Genomic DNA, 18,183 nt, shown 5'->3' on the forward strand with positions numbered 1-18,183 from the left:
ACTTTCGAAGTTTATGGGGTATTTTTCTGACCTGTGATTAACTGATACTATCATTTCTCTGTAGCATTTGAATTAGACCAGCGGTTCCCAAACTTTAACCATCATTAGAATGTCAAGTCTCGTGAACGCCCTCCTAAAAATGAATATTTCCAGGGATTTTCTCCTTTACCTGAGTATAAATTATAAAAGCAGTGATCTTGGAAATATAAAATTTGTTTTTATGACATGCTTATTACACACTATTATTAATTACTACTTATTACAGTATTTTATTACATTATGAAAACGGCAACACACTTCCAAGATCTCACTTTCGTAGCTTGCATCACTTTGAATAACCCTGTTATAAGACAAGGCTCCTATGTTTCATCAAGAAGTATCAGATGTGAAACAGCATGAAGGTATTTAAGAAGCCAACTCAATGAGTTCCTCCTACGCAAGCATTCAGGTCTTGAGCAGTCCAGGCAAACAACGCATGTTACAACACAGCTTAAACTTGTTCTTCATAATATTTTTTAAAACAATACTAGCTGCCTATTTAATTTTTAAAACAGCAAAAGATATCCACCTCCCTTTCCATTTCTTCTAAGGAGTCTTGAAGTTTAAATCTCCTCAGTGTGATAGATACGCTTGCTTTGATCTGCTTAGCTCTTGGAAGTCCAGGGGCTCCGGACTGCTGGTCCCATGCTGCCCATGGTTCCTAGGGACAACTCTATCCGCCATTAGGGAATTTTTTCCCAAGAACCCCCTGTAACATTTCGCGAACCCCAGTTTGGGAACCACTGAATTAGACTAAACGGAAAGAAGTCAGCCAAACAGAATACAGAGACGCAGTATGGTTACTGAATTGGTTACTACAGTCTAAGCATGTGCAGGAGGGGAAAAAAAATTATAATGATCTTTTTAATCTAGCAGAGAAAAGGATAACAATTCAAAGGCTGGAAGTTGAAGCTAGTGAATTCAGACTGGAAATAAGATATCAATTTTTAACGGTGAGAGTAATTAACCATTGAAATAATTTACCTAGAGTCATGGTGGATTCTTTATTACTGACTATTTTTAAATGAAGATTAGACATTTTTCTAAAAAGATATAGTCTAGGAATTCTTTTGGGGAAGTTCTATGGACTGTGCCATACAGGATGTCAGACTAGATCACCACAATGGTCCCTCCCAGCCTTAGAATCTAAGACTCTGTAAACCTATGAATTCACAACTGAATGAGAGTTTAGTTCTCAAGAGAAGTCGGACACTTTAAAATATTTTGCTCTACAATAGTTCTGTTCCTTTGAAGCAGAGAAATCAATTTACAAACTATTAACTAATTTCATTCAACACACCTGTAAAGTATCTAAGGGTAAATAATAGGGCTGTCAAGCGATTAAAAAAATGAATCACGATTAAACAATAATAGACCACCATTTATTTAAATATTTTTGGATGATTTCTACATTTTCAAATATATTGATTTCAGTTACAACACAGAATACAAGGTGTACAGTGCTCACTTTATATTTATTTTTGATTATAAGTGTTTGCACTATAAAAAAGTATTTTTCAGTTCACCTAATACAAGTACTGTAATGCAATCTCTATCATGAAAACTGAACTTACAGATACAGAATTATGTACAAAAATACTGCATTCAAAAATAAAACCATGTAAAATTTTAGAGCTTGCAAAGCTACTCAGTCCTACTTCTTTTTCAGCCAATTGCTCAGACAAACAAGTCTGTTTATATTTGCAGGAGATAACTCTGTCCCCTTCTTATTTACAATGTCACCTGAAAATGAGAACAAGCATTCTCATGGCACCGTGGTAGCCGGCATCACTAGATATTTACATGCCAGATGCGCATGCTTCAACCACTTTTCCAGGGGACATGCGGCCATGTTGATGATGGCTTCTGCTCGAAAACCATCCAAAGCAGTGCAGACCGATGCATGTTCATTTTCATTATCTCAGTCAGATGCCACCAGCAGAAGGTTGATTTTCTTTTTTAGTGGTTCAGGTTCTGTAGTTTTCGCATCGGAGCGTTGCTCTTCTAAGACTTCTGAAAGCATGCTCCCTACCTCGTCCCTCTCAGATTTTGGAAGGCACTTCATATTCTTAAATCTTGGATCCAGTGCTGTAGCTATCTTTACAAATCTCACATTGGAACCTTCTTTGCATCCGAGGCTGCTGTAACATGAAATATATGGCAGAATGCAGGTAAAACAGAGCAGGGTACGTACAATTCTCCCCCAAGGAGTTCAGTCACAAATTTAATTAACGCATTATTTTTTTAACGAGCGTCATCAGCATGGAAGCACATCCTCTGAAATGGCGGCCAAAGCATGAAGGGGCATATGAATGTTTAGCATATCTGGCATGTAAATACCCTGCAATGCTGGCTACAAAAGTGCCGTGCAAATGCCTGTTCTCACTTTCTGGTGACACTGTAAATAAGAAGAGGGCAGCATTATCTCCTGTAAATGTAAACAAACTTGTTTGTCTAAGCGATTGGCTGAACAAGAAGTAGGACCAAGTGAACTTGTAGCTTCTGAAGTTTTATTTTTTTTTTTTGTTAGGTACCTGCACTCAAAAGCAAAACAATCTACATTTGTAAGTTTCACTTTCAGGACAAGGACTGCACTACAGTACTTGTATGAGGTGAACTGAAAAATACTATTTCTTCTGTTTATCATTTTTACAGTGCAAATATTTTTAACCAAAATATACACTGATTTCAATTACAACACAGAAGATAAGATATATATGAAAATGTAGAAAAACATCCAAAATATTCAATGAATTTCAATTGGTAGTCTTGTTTAACAGTGCAATTAAAACTGCAATTAATTTTTAATAGTGATTAATTTGAGTTAATCGCATGAGTTAACTGCAATTAATCGATAGCCCTAGTAAAAAATGATCACTTCCCCACTCAGATACTCTCATCATTGAGGTGAAACAAAGTGGCTGTTCAACTATCCATAGCAACAGTTAAAAAAAAAAAAAAAAACACCACACTTCACAGGACATGAAGAACGTAAGCTGAAACTGCAAGGAAAATTTAGACAGAAAACTTTTACTCAAGTTGGAATCTAATAATGAAACTTGCATTAATACTCCTACAATCTCCTTTAATCTCTTTAATGACTTCAGGACCCCAATTTTACATCTAAGCCAGCAGACAGTATCACCTCCAGTTGTTGTACAATACCCCTTAACACTATTGGGGGAGATTGGCTCAATATTGACTTGCAAAGAAGACTGCCACCCACAGAATCACCAACACCACCATGCCTGCAGCAGTACATCTGCAGCTTTTGGAGATTTCAAACCCAAGTAGTGGTCCTACCTATCCCTATATAATTTTTACGTCAGATGGGGATCACAGCAGAACGTGGCATTGCTGCAGGCCTCTAGAGGCCATCTGTCTTTAATCCAAGTTGAAGTTATTACAAAATTTGCACTGTGCTCAATTTAGTCCCCACTGTTTTTTACTTCATGATCAGGAAACAACTTCGAGTTATTTAACTACATAAATGCCAGTACTACTCCCTGCCCAGCTTCAGCTGACCCAGTGTTCCTTGTCCCGAAGTCTTTTTCAGTCTAGTCCTGCCTAGATTAGCGCACAGTCTAAAAAAGCAAAGCATAGGGGAAAAGGGATTTAACCAATGAGCAATGCAATAAGGGTGGAGATAGGTACATAACTCATGTTTGTTATTCCAAATTTACTATAGGTCAACTCCACTGACACCAGATAATACAGATTTACAATGGTTAACAGTGAAATTTGGCTGTAGATTTCAGTTCTTGACAAATTTAAGAGTAAAAGTTAAATTCTATTTTCATATATGAGCACAACTCCCACTGAAGTCTTCAGGTGATATGACTAATTAGGGGTAGAATTTAGCCCTGTATGTTTTGTGATTCCTCTCCTAAAAAAGTTAGTATAATAAGAAGGTAATTTTTAAATTTTCATTTATTGTAATCAGCCTCACACTCCCAAAGTGTCCTCACTGCAGAGCTCACTCAAGTTAGCCTAGCTGAAGTGAGAGCAGCCATGCTACAAAACGACACTTGAGCTGCACAGAGTGATTTTCTTTGCAGCTGAGGAACTGTGCTAACTTAGGGCATGGCTACACTTGCAGATGTAGAGCGCTTTGAGTTAAACCAGCCTTCGTAGAGCGCAGTAGGGAAGGTGCTGCAGTCTGTCCACACTGACAGCTTCAAGCGCACTGGCGTGGCCACATTTGCAGCGGCATTGGGAGCGCTGCATTATGGGCAGCTATCCCAGCATGCAAGTGACAGCAACATACTTTTCAAAGGGGAGGCGGGGGTGGAGTGTGACAGGGAGTGTGTTGTGTTTATGTGGGGGGACAGAGAGTGGGTTTTGGGAGGGCTGAGAGCATGTCAGCATGCTGCCTCGTAAGTTCAGACAGCAGCAGACTCCTCTTCCCCCCCGCCCCTCCCTCTCTCACACACAGCATTCCATAGTAATGGCTGCTTTGACTCGGAGCAGTTAAGCAGCTGGCTGTCAGAAACAGAGCTTTCAAATGGCATATCTGTATTCCTGCAGCAAGTTCAAAACAATGAGAAGAATGGCCACGTAACTTAAGGGGATTATGGGACGTTTCCGGAGGCAGATCAGAGCGCAGTAATGCAGCACCTTGTCTACACTAGTGCCGCGGCGCTCCAGCGTGGGGGGGGGGGGGCAGCAAACGTTATTCTACTCGCTGAGGTGGAGTACCAGCAGCGCTGTAGCCGCAGAGTCAGAGCGCTCTAGATGCCTTGCCAGTGTGGACGGGTAGCGAGCTAGTGCGCCCGGTGCTCCTTTATTGCGCTGTAACTCGCAAGTGTAGCCAAGCCTTTAATCTATAGATTAATGATGGGCCAGCCTATTTGAGTTAAAAGCATCACACCAAACTTGAGCTAAACACCTTTTTTTTTTTTTTTGGGGGGGGGGGGGGTTGGACATGAGCTGGGGCAACACTGAATTAACTCAAGTTACCTATGAAGTGAAGCCAAGACCACAAAATTTTGAATCTAAATACACTGTAAACACACAGCTGATTAGAAATCACCATGGGACAAGGATAGCATTGTGTGTTTATGCTTATTTGAGAGCACCTTGTCTGCTGACTGATTTGACAGTTCACAAAACTGAATTTCCATATAAGCATACCTGTCCCATTTCTTTTAATATTAAGATTTGATAGACACACCTGGTCTGCTAATTTGTGTAATCAGAGATTTCACTCAATTTAATAAAATCACTAAAAACGACATCATGGGTACTGTAATGATGCTGACCCCATAACGTGAACACCCTGTTAAATAGAAAGCTTTCATTACTATACCTCTGTATAAAGTCTCCTTAAACAAAATCTCGCTGTTGTAATGGCTGTTTTGTAACCGTTGTTTTGGTTACAATATTTACATGGTAAGGATTAACCTGTTAATTCCTAAATAAATGTAATAATTTTATTAAGATAATGTTGAAGTAAAAAGAAAATGGTACAGAGTTTAGGCATAGAAGTTTCTGGTTATCAGGGAATAAGGTACGGATAATCAGGGGGTGAGAAATTCGGTTTAGGAGCGGGTGGCGTAAGGAATACATAATCTGCAATCTCCCCGATTGGGGGTATAAGTTTAACAGGTCAAAGTACAGACATTGAGCTATGGGGGTATGTTGTCCATATAATGGCTATATTCAGGTGTGGAGTATAATGAGCGGATACGATGATGAGGATGGATCTACCCTCATTTGGTGGGATTTAATGTTCAGTGAGTTTATGGTTCCAGTTCACATGGTCCAATGGAAAAAAGTCTCTCAGTCCCTTTCCCATAGTTGATGCACGATGTCGTACCGGCTCACACCGCCTGGTACTGTCGGTGGCTGGTGATGTGTTCGATGTAGATGTCCCTGGACCATCGGATGGCGTCTGAGACCATGAGGCGCCGCATGAACCTTGCATAGCGTCGACCGATCCCACAGGTCCGAAGCACACGCTCGTTGCAGGGGTCCCAAGCACCCAGGGCTCCGACGATCAGCTGACGATCCAGCTGCACCTCGTAGCCCTTCGCTCTCAGGGTGTCAGCCAGGGGGGCATATTTTTCCAGCTTACGAACTTGGGATTCGCTGAAGGTCGGGGTCCTGTTCTCAAAGGAGACCGTGATGTTGACGAGGATGATCTTTTTCTGGGCCTCGTCGGTGACTACCACATCAGGTCGCAAATGGCTGTCAGTACTGGGGATGGCGCAGTTCACGGTGACCTCCCCCAGGCGTGGTGCGATGGCTTTCACTAGGCAGTTCTGGATGGCGTTGTGGAGCAGCTGCCAGGCTCTGGAGTGGGGCTTGCAGTTGCACAGGACGTGGGGCAAGGTCTCATTGGAGTAGCCGCACTTCCTGCAAAGCTTGTCTCGATTCCCGTGGCGGACGGCTCCGTTGAGCGGGACGCAGTTGAGGCGGGCATGGTGGATGAACCGCCAGTCGCCGAAGGGGGTGAAGCCACCCCCGGCGAGGAAGTGGTGCTGGCGTCCCACTTGCTGGTCAGTTCGAAGGCTTTACCCTGGTCTGGTTTACGCTCAGGGCTTCCATGTACAGCGAGTGGATGGCCCCCTTCAGGGTCCTCTCCAGCATTCCCCTGGCGCTCGGGGTGACAATGGTGTTGTCGTCGGACCTGATCTGCAGCACCAGGACTCCCAGCTCCTGGCGCTCCTCGCACCACTCCCAGCAGCAGCCGATGTGCTTCCCCAGGTGACGCGTGGCATTGCGTACGCGGGACCACAGTGAAGTGATGTCGCACCCATCCCGTCCGAATTCGCCATCCAGGGAACCGCTCAGGAAGCTGGCGGTGTCTTGGTTGGAGGGGGCTCTGCCAATCCGCTTCTTTGTTGCGTCATGGAGGGCATTTGCTGCGATGTTCCTTACCATGGCGTCGGGACACGTCAGCAGGTGGAAGGCGTGGGTGATCACCACGATGTCACATAGGTCACCCATGCGGGGGACATTGGCACCACCATGCCTGTGGGCGATATAGACCAGCTCGCTGCTGGCTCTCTGGGGAAGGAACAACCACTTCTTCACCAGCTGCCGGTCGATCTTGTCTGCCTTGTTGAGGGGTACCTTTGCCACGGTGGCTCCCCTTAGGACGAACGAGATGCGGGGGATCAGGAAGGTGTTCAGGGCATTTATTTTCTGCCACGGTGCTAGCAGGGAGGCGTCGATCTTGGCGGCATCCTGCAAGATCTCCTGGATGGTGTCCTCGGGCGTCTGCCGGACATGGAAACCCGTCATCATGCCGAGGTGCTGGTACGCCTGCCCCTCTGCCAGGGGGATGACGGGCTCGCCCTGGATCTGGAACCCTGTCGTCTGCACCGAGTCCCTTTTGCTGCTGTTGATGTGGAGAGAGGCGCACTTCTTTGCATTGAAGCGGAGCCCCATCCAATCAGCAGCTCTACTGCCAGCATCTAGCATACGTTGGAGCTTCTCTGGGTCGTCCGCGGTCAGGACCAGGTCCTCCACGTAAGCCAGGACACTCACCCTCTCACTGTGGAGGTTGAAGCCAACTGCGCCATTGGAGATCGCTCGCAGCAACGGCTCTATGGCGAGGTTACAGATGATGGGGCTGAGGGGACAGCCCTGCTTAACTCCCCTCCGGATCGGGATCTCGGCGGTCTCCCCTTCGACCGAGCGAATGGTGATGCTGCATCCCTTGTACACCTCTCAGATCATACGGAGGAAGTTCTCTGGCATCCCAAACTCCTGGACCATGGCAAAGATGTGGTGGTTGGGCATGGACCCAAAGGCATTAGCCAGGTCGAGCCATGCTACCGTGCACTGCCTCCGCGCCTTTCTGGCCATTTACATGGTAAGGATTAACAAACCTGTTAATTCCTAAATAAATAGTAATAAATTAATTTCCATCTCTTCTGTACTGGGCCAAGAAGCCTCCTCCTAATACTACTTCTTCATAACCCAAGAGTTTGATGCCAAATATAGGGACCGTTCCACTGCCTGAATCTTCATCCTGAACTTTATAAGTGACCAAATCAGAATTAAAAGGCTACTGACTGAGTACAGAATCTGCTTTTTCACTCTGATCCTTCATCCTCCCCGACACAACACTCACATGGAAAATATTCAGACACACAATGTTCTATGTTACACTTAGCCATAGTATTGGCAGAGGGTGAGACTGAAGTTATAAAGGAAATAAACATCTGTTGTGTTAGGTGGAATCCTCATTCTCCTTGTCTTCTGTAAAACCAAGTTTTGGAGAACCTTTTATGGCTTCAGAAAACAAAAAACGAACAGACAAAGAGACCCATTTCCAGAATGGGTAAGAAAAAGGGGGACTTACATCAGGACTTGAAAATTTAGACACCTGCTAATCAGAGACAAATAAAGAGATGCATGCTACTTTCCCTTCCAAGTTGGATCCAATGGAAGCACCCTAGAGAGAACAGCGTACTCTTTGCACCACAAGCTGCTAGGAAACAAGGAGGGGCTGGGCTTTTTCCACAAAGTTACCATCCACAGATCCTGCTGCCTTCATCCCCTTCTTTTGTATTGGTGTCAACTTTTGTATGTCTGAAGTTTGAATCTTCACCACCTATTAACCTCTGTCACAGACACCCCTGCAATTACTATGATGGACAGCCACTTCCCCCTCCCTCCCCTTGGTGCTCCTAAAGAGAGAAAACTCCTTTCTGATTGATGAGACATTCTCAATACATACCCACTTCCTGGCTTGGAAGTTAGGTTGGGGAGATTCCCACTCTGCCTCTACTCACACCCTTTGCAATATTTCTGCTGTCACCTTCCACCAAAGGAGGAGTAAGCTCGTAACTCTGATGCTCATGAGTTTCCAGAATAATTCAATGGTAAATGCATCAGTTCAGTTTCACTGTTGGTCAGAACTTTAAGCAGTAGCACTGAAACAAACTACATTCTTATGAACTTCATTTGACTACTGCAGGAACTTGGCAGAAAAAGTCTCCCCACTCACCATTAGCAAGCATTTTCATTCAACACTTTTTAAAATAACATTTCCTTCTGCCACTTGTTCCACATTGCATATCAAGATTAGCCATTCCCAGGAAAACAGTATTCATAATCACCCCAGAAAATAAATTCTTGTCACTCATTTTGAGGCTAGTACACCAAGTATTACAAAGTTAAGTGACTCTATGATTAACTTTCAGAGTAGCAGCTGCGTTAGTCTGTTTTCACAAAAAGAAAAGGAGTACTAGTGGCACCTTAGAGACTAACCAATTTATTTGAGCATAAGGTTTCGTGAGCTACAGCTCGCTTCATCGGATGCATTTTCCACTGAATGCATCCGATGAAGCGAGCTGTAGCTCACGAAACCTTATGCTCAAATAAATTGGTTAGTCTCTAAGATGCCACTAGTACTCCTTTTCTTTCTATGATTAACATTGATAGTTATGCATGGTAAGATGAGATGATCAAATATTATGCTTCAGGACAGAAGATAAGCCCCGTAGGTGTCAGAAAAATCCTACAACCTTACACCTACAGCCATCCAGTAGGGAAGGTGTTTGGGGTTGGCTGCTGTCAAGGCAGGATACCCAACATACTAGAAATGGTATTATCCTATGGGACAGAAAAGCCATTCACTTTGATAAAGCTGCCCATTAAAGCACAAAAAGAGGCTTAGATCTAGCACATGGAGGAGAAATGAACCACCAACTGCAAAAGACCACAGCAGCACCACGTATTCAACAGCTTTCCCAAGAAACACTAGTTTTCTACTTTACAATAAACATACTACTTGTACCATTAGAAGATTGTGTACAGAACTGTATTACCATACTTATATAAAGAAATCCAGAGATTGTTGACAGCCGTGATGAGTAATCAAACGTTTTGCGGGCAGAGAAGAGTGCAAAAGCTATAATAGAATTGTTCCATTCCAAACTAGGTCTTTGCCATTCTTCTCACTACATTTCCCATGCTATGTTGATTAAAGCCCTACATATAAAGTGTAAACACCAGATACAGTAGATTATATCAATAGATATAAGTAAAAGCAAAATACTCAGTCTGTTCTGAGACTCATGCATTATACTGCTATAGCAAGGAAGAGCCACAGCTCTATTAATGTATCAAGTGGTTAAAATCCCAGCTAACTCCTATCTTCCACTTCACTTGCTTAACATATGTAGACTACAGAAATATTAATCTCCTCTGGAATAAAAACTGAAGTGCTTTCTGCGGTTATCTTTAGTATTGTTCTAAAAACAGAACATGTAACAATAACACCACACCTATTTAAAAGAATCAAATCAAAGGTAGTGATAAAGATTTTCAGAAGCATTTAGAGTGGAAAGGTTCCTCATTGGCTCAACTGAATAAATGCAATGCCCCCTCCACATATGGTACACCCTAAAGTCTAAAGCTCAAGTTTTTCTTCTTTTAATAATAATCTCATAAAACTTTCAAAAAACATAAGAACTCTCGCTTTACAACAAAATTGTTTAAAAATATGGAAGAGTAAAGCACTACAACGCAAGTACCGCAATATTCTTCCAAGCAATTCAGCTGTTCCTTTGGCACCTTTGCACAATTAGACTATCTGAAATATTTTCCTTTTTAAATTCTTTAAATCATCAAAAGCAAGCTATGGAAGTCATCAAATCTTGAATCCCAACCAGGCCTGACAGAGGATCAGGACAGACACACAATGCCTCCTATTCTCTGTTGCTCTGTTTCACTTCTTCCCACAGAAACTGGCTTCTTCACCCTGTTTTTTTATTTCCTGAAGACAGTATTATCAGGTTTCAGAGTAGCAGCCGTGTTAGTCTGTATCCACAAAAAGAGACTGATGAAGCGAGCTGTAGCTCACGAAAGCTTAGGCTCAAATAAATTTGTTAGTCTCTAAGGTGCCACAAGTACTCCTGTTCTTTTTACAGTATTATCAGTACGTGAAAAAAAACTCTGCCAGTCTTATCAAGAGAGCTCTTCTGACCTAGTAATGGATCTGGAGCTAAAGTTAGGGAGAATTAATACCCACTACCTTTTAACTGCAGGAAGGATGGCTCCCTCCTTACTCTGGGTCTCAGAGGAGTTTAGTGTCACACCTATAGCCACGAACGTGCCCAAGTACCCTAAAAGGACTTCTTGCTGCTACAAAAGCGGCTGAGAGAGCAGCACTCTGTGTTTATAGAGAGGCCTACTTACATTTGCAGCCGTTCAAGGGAGTATCTCCGGTCACTCATTTCTATAAACGCCGGTGCAGAATAAGCGCCCAGTTCCGCAGTTACAGATTTACCCGACACCACAGACCTCGCGCCCAGAGCTCCCCACTGCCTCCTCTGGGGGCTCTGACACACTCCCTTCAGGGAGGGACGGGGCCTTCCAGCCCAGCCTCCGAGCCGCCGCTCCATCCCAGAGGAGAGATGCAGCCCCGGCTCCTTACCCACCCGTCCCCAAGGACGACACCTGCTCCCCCGCACCCTGTCACAAGCCCGTCCCCGCGGGCCGCCTCCTCTCATACATCCCCGCGCCCACCACACAGCCCTGCGCCCGGCCTATCCCCGGGTCCGTAGTAGTCCCCGCCGACCCTCCCCCTGCTCCGCCGCCCCGGGGCCTCCTCCGCCGGCCTGGCCCAGCTGCTCACCAGGAGTAGGTCTGCTCCGCCATGGCTGCTGCTGGGCGGCCGAGCTGCGCGGCGGTGGCCAAGCCCCGGCTCCTCCTCCTCCTCACTTGCTCCGGGGCTCAGTGGCGGCCCCGCTGCGGCTCCCGGCCCAACATGGCGGCGACTGTAAGCAAGGAGGGGAGAGAAGGGGTCCCCGCCCGGTGGGGGGGCTGCTCAGTAGCCGCGCCACAGGGCCGTGCTCGGGCGCCGACGACGGGCAGGCCTCATGACCGAGCAGCGGCGACGGCGTCCGGGCTGGGAGAAAGAGAAGGGAAAACTCCGCGTACCCAGCTCCAAGGCGAGGCCGCTCAGACTCCGCTCGCGCACAGGGGGGGGGCGGAGCCTGCGGCCGCGCGGGTCACATGCCCACAACACGCTCACGTGCCGCCGCCAGCCCATTCGCGCAGAAGTATTACGGAATCTGACGCGGTTGGGCGTTGGGCCTGCCCGCACTCCGTTCCCTGGGGTCCTCCAGGGCGGAGAGGCAGAGCCTTCTGCCGGGAGTGCGACCGGTTCACTTTCTCTGGGGGTGAGGTCGTGTTGCCTATTTATTCCCCGCTCGAGAATTGGGGACAGGAGCCATCCCGGGGGGAGAGTCTGAGCTAGTCACTCCCCTCAGTGCTGGGACATGGAGCGTTCCGGGGGGAGGGGAGCGTCTGAGCTAGTCACTCCCCTCAGTGCTGGACATGGAGCCTTCCCGGGGCGGGGGGGGGAGCGTCTGAGCTAGTCACTCCCCTCAGTGCTGGGACATGGAGCGTTCCGGGGGGGGGGGGGGGAGCGTCTGAGCTAGTCACTCCCCTCAGTGCTGGACATGGAGCCTTCCCGGGGGGGCGGGGGGGAGAGTCTGAGCTAGTCACTCCCCTCAGTGCTGGGACATGGAGCCTTCCTGGGGGGTGGGGGGAGCGTCTGAGCTAGTCACTCCCCTCAGTGCTGGACATGGAGCCTTCCCGGGGTGGGCGGGCGGGGGGGGGGGAGCGTCTGAGCTAGTCACTCCCCTCAGTGCTGGGACATGGAGCGTTCTGGGGGGGGGGGGGGGGGAGGGGAGCGTCTGAGCTAGTCACTCCCCTCAGTGCTGGACATGGAGCCTTTCCGGGGAGGCGGGGGGGAGAGTCTGAGCTAGTCACTCCCCTCAGTGCTGGACATGGAGCCTTCCCGGGGAGGCGGGGGGGAGAGTCTGAGCTAGTCACTCCCCTCAGTGCTGGGACATGGAGCGTTCCCGGGGCGGGGGGGGGAGCGTCTGAGCTAGTCACTCCCCTCAGTGCTGGACATGGAGCCTTCCCGGGGGGGCGGGGGGGAGAGTCTGAGCTAGTCACTCCCCTCAGTGCTGGGACATGGAGCGTTCCCGGGGCGGGGCGGCGGGGGGGAGCGTCTGAGCTAGTCACTCCCCTCAGTGCTGGGACATGGAGCGTTCCCCGGGGGGAGCGTCTGAGCTAGTCACTCCCCTCAGTGCTGGACATGGTGCTTTCTGGGTGCGTGTGACCTATTTATCCCAGGTGGGTGCAGGACTCGAGACTGCTCATTCTGAGATATTACATTTTCCCTGTAGTGCAAGAAAACTGCCTAGGGAGTAGAAGTAGGGTGGAGCCTGCACCCGGCCCCCTTCTTCGCAGCTCAGGGGAACAGCATGAGCCCGAGAAGCCACGCCCACCGCGTAAGGGGCTCCGCCCAGCACGGCTGCTTTGGGGGCGCGGTTCTCCTCTCCGTCTGCAAGGAATTACCTTCCCTGCCCGGTGCAACTGCCTTTGCGGCGGGATGTTGCTACGGGCTGATCGCCTCTCAGCTCTTCCGCCTTTATATGTAATCGGTGTAAACAATGTATTAGGAAGGAGCAGAGAGAGTCTTGTACCTGATTCGAACCCTAAATGGTGGAGACAGAACAAAACTGGGCAGAATTCTGACCCGTCACACATCTGGTTTGTTTCTCTTAGTTCACTTGAGTTCTGCTGGCAGTGAAAGTCTGACTACTTGCTGGAAATCCCTCCTTCCAACTGGAAAGCTGTTTTGGGAAGTGTTAGCTGCAGTAGTTGGGAGTCTGTATGGAGGGAATGGCCTTGGTAGTATCAGGTAGACTGGGAAGCTCTTACAGTGTACGATCACTCTAAGAAAATGGGGGTAGACTCAGGGAGTCTTTTAGTAGTGAATTGGGTGAACTCTGGGACCAGAGCCTATACATCAGCAGTTTGAAGGTGACATCCATTTTAAGGAGGGAGGATGTGTCTGAGTCTAATTTATGCATATCTTTTTCTGACATGTTGCAGTTTGTGAGCCCTGAGAGTAATAGAGCCAGTTTAATAATTTAGGGCTGAGATCCCTAGGAACATCAGAATTGGCATATGAGATTAGACCTATGGTCCATCTAGTTCAGCATCCTATCTCTGACTGGCCAGCACCCACATGCTTCAGAAGAAGGCGCAAGAAACTCCACAGTAGGCAGATGTGGGATAATCTGCCCTTCTCCCATGAAAATCTCATCCAAATCCCTAAAACTGTTTTAAACCCAGAAGCATGAGGTTTTATATTCTGTCCAAAATTTTTGTTAGCATTAACTGTTAACCATATAAATGTCCAATCCTTTTTGAATCTTTCTAAAGTCTTGGTCTTAATCACGTCCTGTGACAATGAGTTCCACGGTCTAATTTTGTTTTTTTTAAGTGTAAGAGGTTTTCCTGGGTTTCCCTAGCCACATTTCCACCTCTCTCATTCTGCTTGTAGAGTGCCATGTAATTGGTTGGTTGCCACCTTCCCCAGAGGTGACAACATTTGAGTGGGGTCATGGGTAGATCTAGGACTCAGTCCTGTGAACTCATGAGCTTCCTCAGTCAAAAGAAGTTGATAGTGAATGCTGGGTTTGGATATGTTTAGATATTTATTTAAAAATCTGGCGTGGTAAATGTAACTTTTGTTTCAAATCAACTTGGTTTTTGTCAATAGGCAGATGAGGTATGGGATCTGTGGACAGAGAGATAACTGCACTCCTCACAGTTCCTGAGGTTGCTACTCTGTTGTCTCCCTCATTACCTGGAAATGCTGAATTTATAACAGAAGATGCTATTGGCATTTAAAATGGATGTGCCAATCCTGCAATGCATGTATCTCATTAGCTTGTTTTTATTACTTCTCCTTGCTCAAGAAATATCCAGTAGTAGCTTCTATGTGATTCTTCAGTCCAAAAAAAAAGAAAAAAAAGAGGGAAACTCCCCTCCTCCCCAAATTTACCTGCAGAGTGATCTCCTTCCAGTGCTGGGGGAGAACATGAGAGAAACACACTTACAGAGACTGTGGAAAGGAGGGGCTACGCATGCATGCACACAGCTTGTCTTTTTGTCTATAAAGGCCAGACTTTATCTGCCTTGGGGGAGGGGAAACAAGCTAGAGGCCCAATCCTGCAATCCTAACTTCAGTGGAACTACTGGGGTGAGGAGGATCACACCCTAATTTAACGCAACTATATTTCTATTCCCTCTTTTACACACCCGGATATACAGATTGAAGCCTTGAAAACCAACTGCTTTTCCCATTGCTGTTTCAGTTCCACAAAACTCGTGTCACTTCACAGGGATGTGCTACTTCTGAGGAATGTGTGTTTGTTTGTCGGAGGAGGGGCAGTTGATAAATATTATGTCTTTGGTATAATGATTCTGAAATTTTAGAATTCTCCTTTAATTACATTCCCTAGTACAATGACAGGTTTCAGAGGAAAAGCCGTGTTAGTCTGTATTCGCAAAAAGAAAAGGAGTACTTGTGGCACCTTAGAGACTAACCAATTTATTTGAGCATGAGCTTTCGTGAGCTACAGCTCACTTCATCAGATGTTTACCGTGGAAACTGCAGCAGACTTTATATACACACAAAGAATATGAAACAATACCTCCTCCCACCCCACTGTCCTGCTGGTAAGGAGAGTGAATTTGTGTGGGGGGGTGGAGGGTGAGAAAACCTGGATTTGTGCTGGAAATGGCCCACCTGTTGATCACTTTAGATAAGCTATTACCAGCAGGACAGTGGGGTGGGAGGAGGTATTGTTTCATATTCTCTGTGTGTATATAAAGTCTGCTGCAGTTTCCACAGTAAACATCTGATGAAGTGAGCTGTAGCTCACGAAAGCTCATGCTCAAATAAATTGGTTAGTCTCTAAGGTGCCACAAGTACTCCTTTTCTTATTCCCTAGTACGTTTCAGAAAACTGACACTTACAGAGACATCTTTGATTTTTTCTTTAAAGACAACAAAGGAGATTAAAGAAACCAGAAGCTCAAGATTCTTTTAGGAAAGCCTGCAGGGGGACAAAAGAACATTCAAAACATCCAAACATGCTGAGACAAAATGCTAAATGGATGTCTCACTGTAACACCAAACACAATGTCAAAACCATCTGTCAGGGAGAAAACTTGTCACCTGTTGATATGACTTGTCCCTTCCCTCTTCTCTGTCTGAGCCCTGGTCTACACTACGAGTTTAGGTCAAATTTAGCAGTGTTAGATCGATTTAACCCTGCACCCGTCCACACAACAAAGCCATTTTTGTCAACTTAATGGGCTCGTAAAATCGATTTCTGTACTCTTCCGCAACGAGGGGATTAGTGCTGAAATCAACATCACCGGGTCGAATTGCCAAAAAAATCTCCAAGGGCATGAAGGACAGAGGCTATCACAGAGACCCGCAGCAGTGCTGCGTGAAACTTAAGGAGCTTAGGCAAGCCTACCAAAAACCCCAAGAGGCAAATGCCCGCTCAGGGTCAGAGCCCCAGACATGCCACTTCTGTGATGAGCTGCATGCAATCAGGGGGTGCCCCTACCACTGCCCCACCCCTCTACATGGACTCCTGCAAGGGGGGAGCCTCACACAACAGGGATGAGGATTTTGGGGAGGTTGAAGATAGCACACACCAGGCAAGCGGAGAAACCATTCTCCCCGACAGCCAGGAACTGTTTATCACCCTGGATCCAATATCCTCCCAACCTGGGCTCCTGGACCTTGAAGGCGGAGAAGGCACCTCTGGTGAGTGTACCTTTGTAAATATAATACACAGTTTAAAAGCAAGCATGTTTAATGATTACTTTGCCCTGAAGACTTGGGATGCACTGGCAGCCAGTACAGCTACTGGAAAAGTCTGTTTATGTGTCTGGGGATGGGGCGGAAATCCTCCAGGGACATCTCAATGAAGCTGTCCTGGAGGTACTTCCAAAGCCTTTGCAGAAGGTTTCTGGGGAGGGCAGCCTTATTGTGTCCTCCATGGTAGGACACTTTACCACGGCAGACCAATAGCACGTAGTCTGGAATCATTGCATAAGAAAGCATGGCAGCGTGTGGTCCCGGTGTTTGCTGGTATTCAGGCAACATCCGTTCTTTATCTCTCTGTGTTATCCCCAGGAGAGTGATATCATTCATGGTCACCTGGTTGAAATAGGGGAATTTTATTCAGGGGACATTCAGAGGTGGCCGTTCCTGCTGGGCTGTTTGCCTGTGGCTGAAAAGAAATCATCCCTGCTGTTGCCACACGGTGGAGGGGAGCAGTGACGCGATCATCCCAGAGAATTGTGTGTGAGGGGGGTTAGTTGGGTTTGTGCTGCACGTTAACCCGAAAACATAAGCCCCTACTTTTAAATGGCCAATGTGTTTTTCAGTTTTAATCTTCCTTTTTTTCCTCCCACAGCTGCAGATGTTTCAACACTGCGACTAGCATCTCCGTCCCAGAGGCTAGTGCAGATAAAAAGGTGAAAAAAATGCACTCACGATGAAATGTTCTCTGAGCTCATGCAGTCCACCCAAACTGAAAGAGCCCAGCAGAATGCATGGAGGCAGACAATGGCAGAGTCCAGGAAAGCACAAAATGAATGCAAGGACAGATGGCTGGAGCAACAGGAGAGGTGGCGGCAGCATGATGAAAGGAGGCAGGATGCAATGCTGAGGCTACTGGAGGATCAAACTGATATGCTCTGCCATATGGTTGAGGTGCAGGAAAGGCACAGACCGCCACTGCAGACCCTGTGTAATCAACCACCCTCCTCCCCAAGTTCCATAGCCTCCTCACCCAGACGCCCAAGAATGCAGGGGGGACCTCCGGGCACCCGACCACTCCACCCGAGGACTGCCCAAGCAACTGAAGGCTGGCATTCAATAAGTTTTGAAGTGCAGTGTGGCCTTGTCCTTCCCTCCTCCCCCACCCCTCCCGGGCTACCCTGACAGTTATCCCCTTATTTGTGTGATGAATTAATAAAGAATGCATGAATTTGAAACAACAATGACTTTATTGCCTCTGCAAGCGGTGAAGGAAGGGGGGAGGGGAGGGCAGTTGGTTTACAGGGAAGTAGAGTGAACCAAGGGGGCAGGTTTTCATCAAGGAGAAACAAACAGAATTGTCACACCGTAGCCTGGTCAGCCATGAAACTGATTTTCAAAGCTTCTCTGATGTGCAGCGCACCCTGCTGCGCTCTTCTAACTGCCCTGGTGTCTGGCTGCACGTAATCAGCTTTGTTCACTCAGATAAACTTTACTCCCTGTTACTTTGTTGAAACTACTCGCCTGAGTAAA

General features: G+C 46.8%; 1 protein-coding gene and 1 long non-coding RNA gene across 3 annotated transcripts in view; one reads left to right on the forward strand and one right to left on the reverse strand.

The window, feature by feature from the left end:
- The window catches only part of SPPL3 (signal peptide peptidase like 3), a 141,624-nt gene extending 129,618 nt beyond the window's left edge, over positions 1-12,006 (reverse strand). The window contains exon 1 of one of the 2 annotated variants that reach the window (XM_048821441.2): positions 11,636-12,006. In XM_048821441.2, coding sequence (XP_048677398.1) covers positions 11,636-11,658 — 23 coding nt within the window. In that variant the 5' untranslated portion in view covers positions 11,659-12,006. Of the gene's footprint in view, positions 1-11,196; positions 11,432-11,635 lie in introns of those variants that run through there. The other variant, XM_048821438.2, reaches the window with a different exon arrangement.
- Positions 12,007-12,082: 76 nt separating this feature from the next.
- Positions 12,083-17,894, forward strand: LOC125622887 (uncharacterized). Its single transcript, XR_007352832.2, has 3 exons — positions 12,083-12,182; positions 15,875-16,650; positions 17,306-17,894. It is a non-coding gene; the product is annotated as an uncharacterized LOC125622887 (long non-coding RNA).
- The last annotated feature ends 289 nt before the right edge of the window (positions 17,895-18,183 follow it).

The sequence above is a fragment of the Caretta caretta genome, chromosome 15, assembly GCF_965140235.1.
Source record: "Caretta caretta isolate rCarCar2 chromosome 15, rCarCar1.hap1, whole genome shotgun sequence".
Classification (NCBI taxonomy): domain Eukaryota; kingdom Metazoa; phylum Chordata; order Testudines; family Cheloniidae; genus Caretta; species Caretta caretta.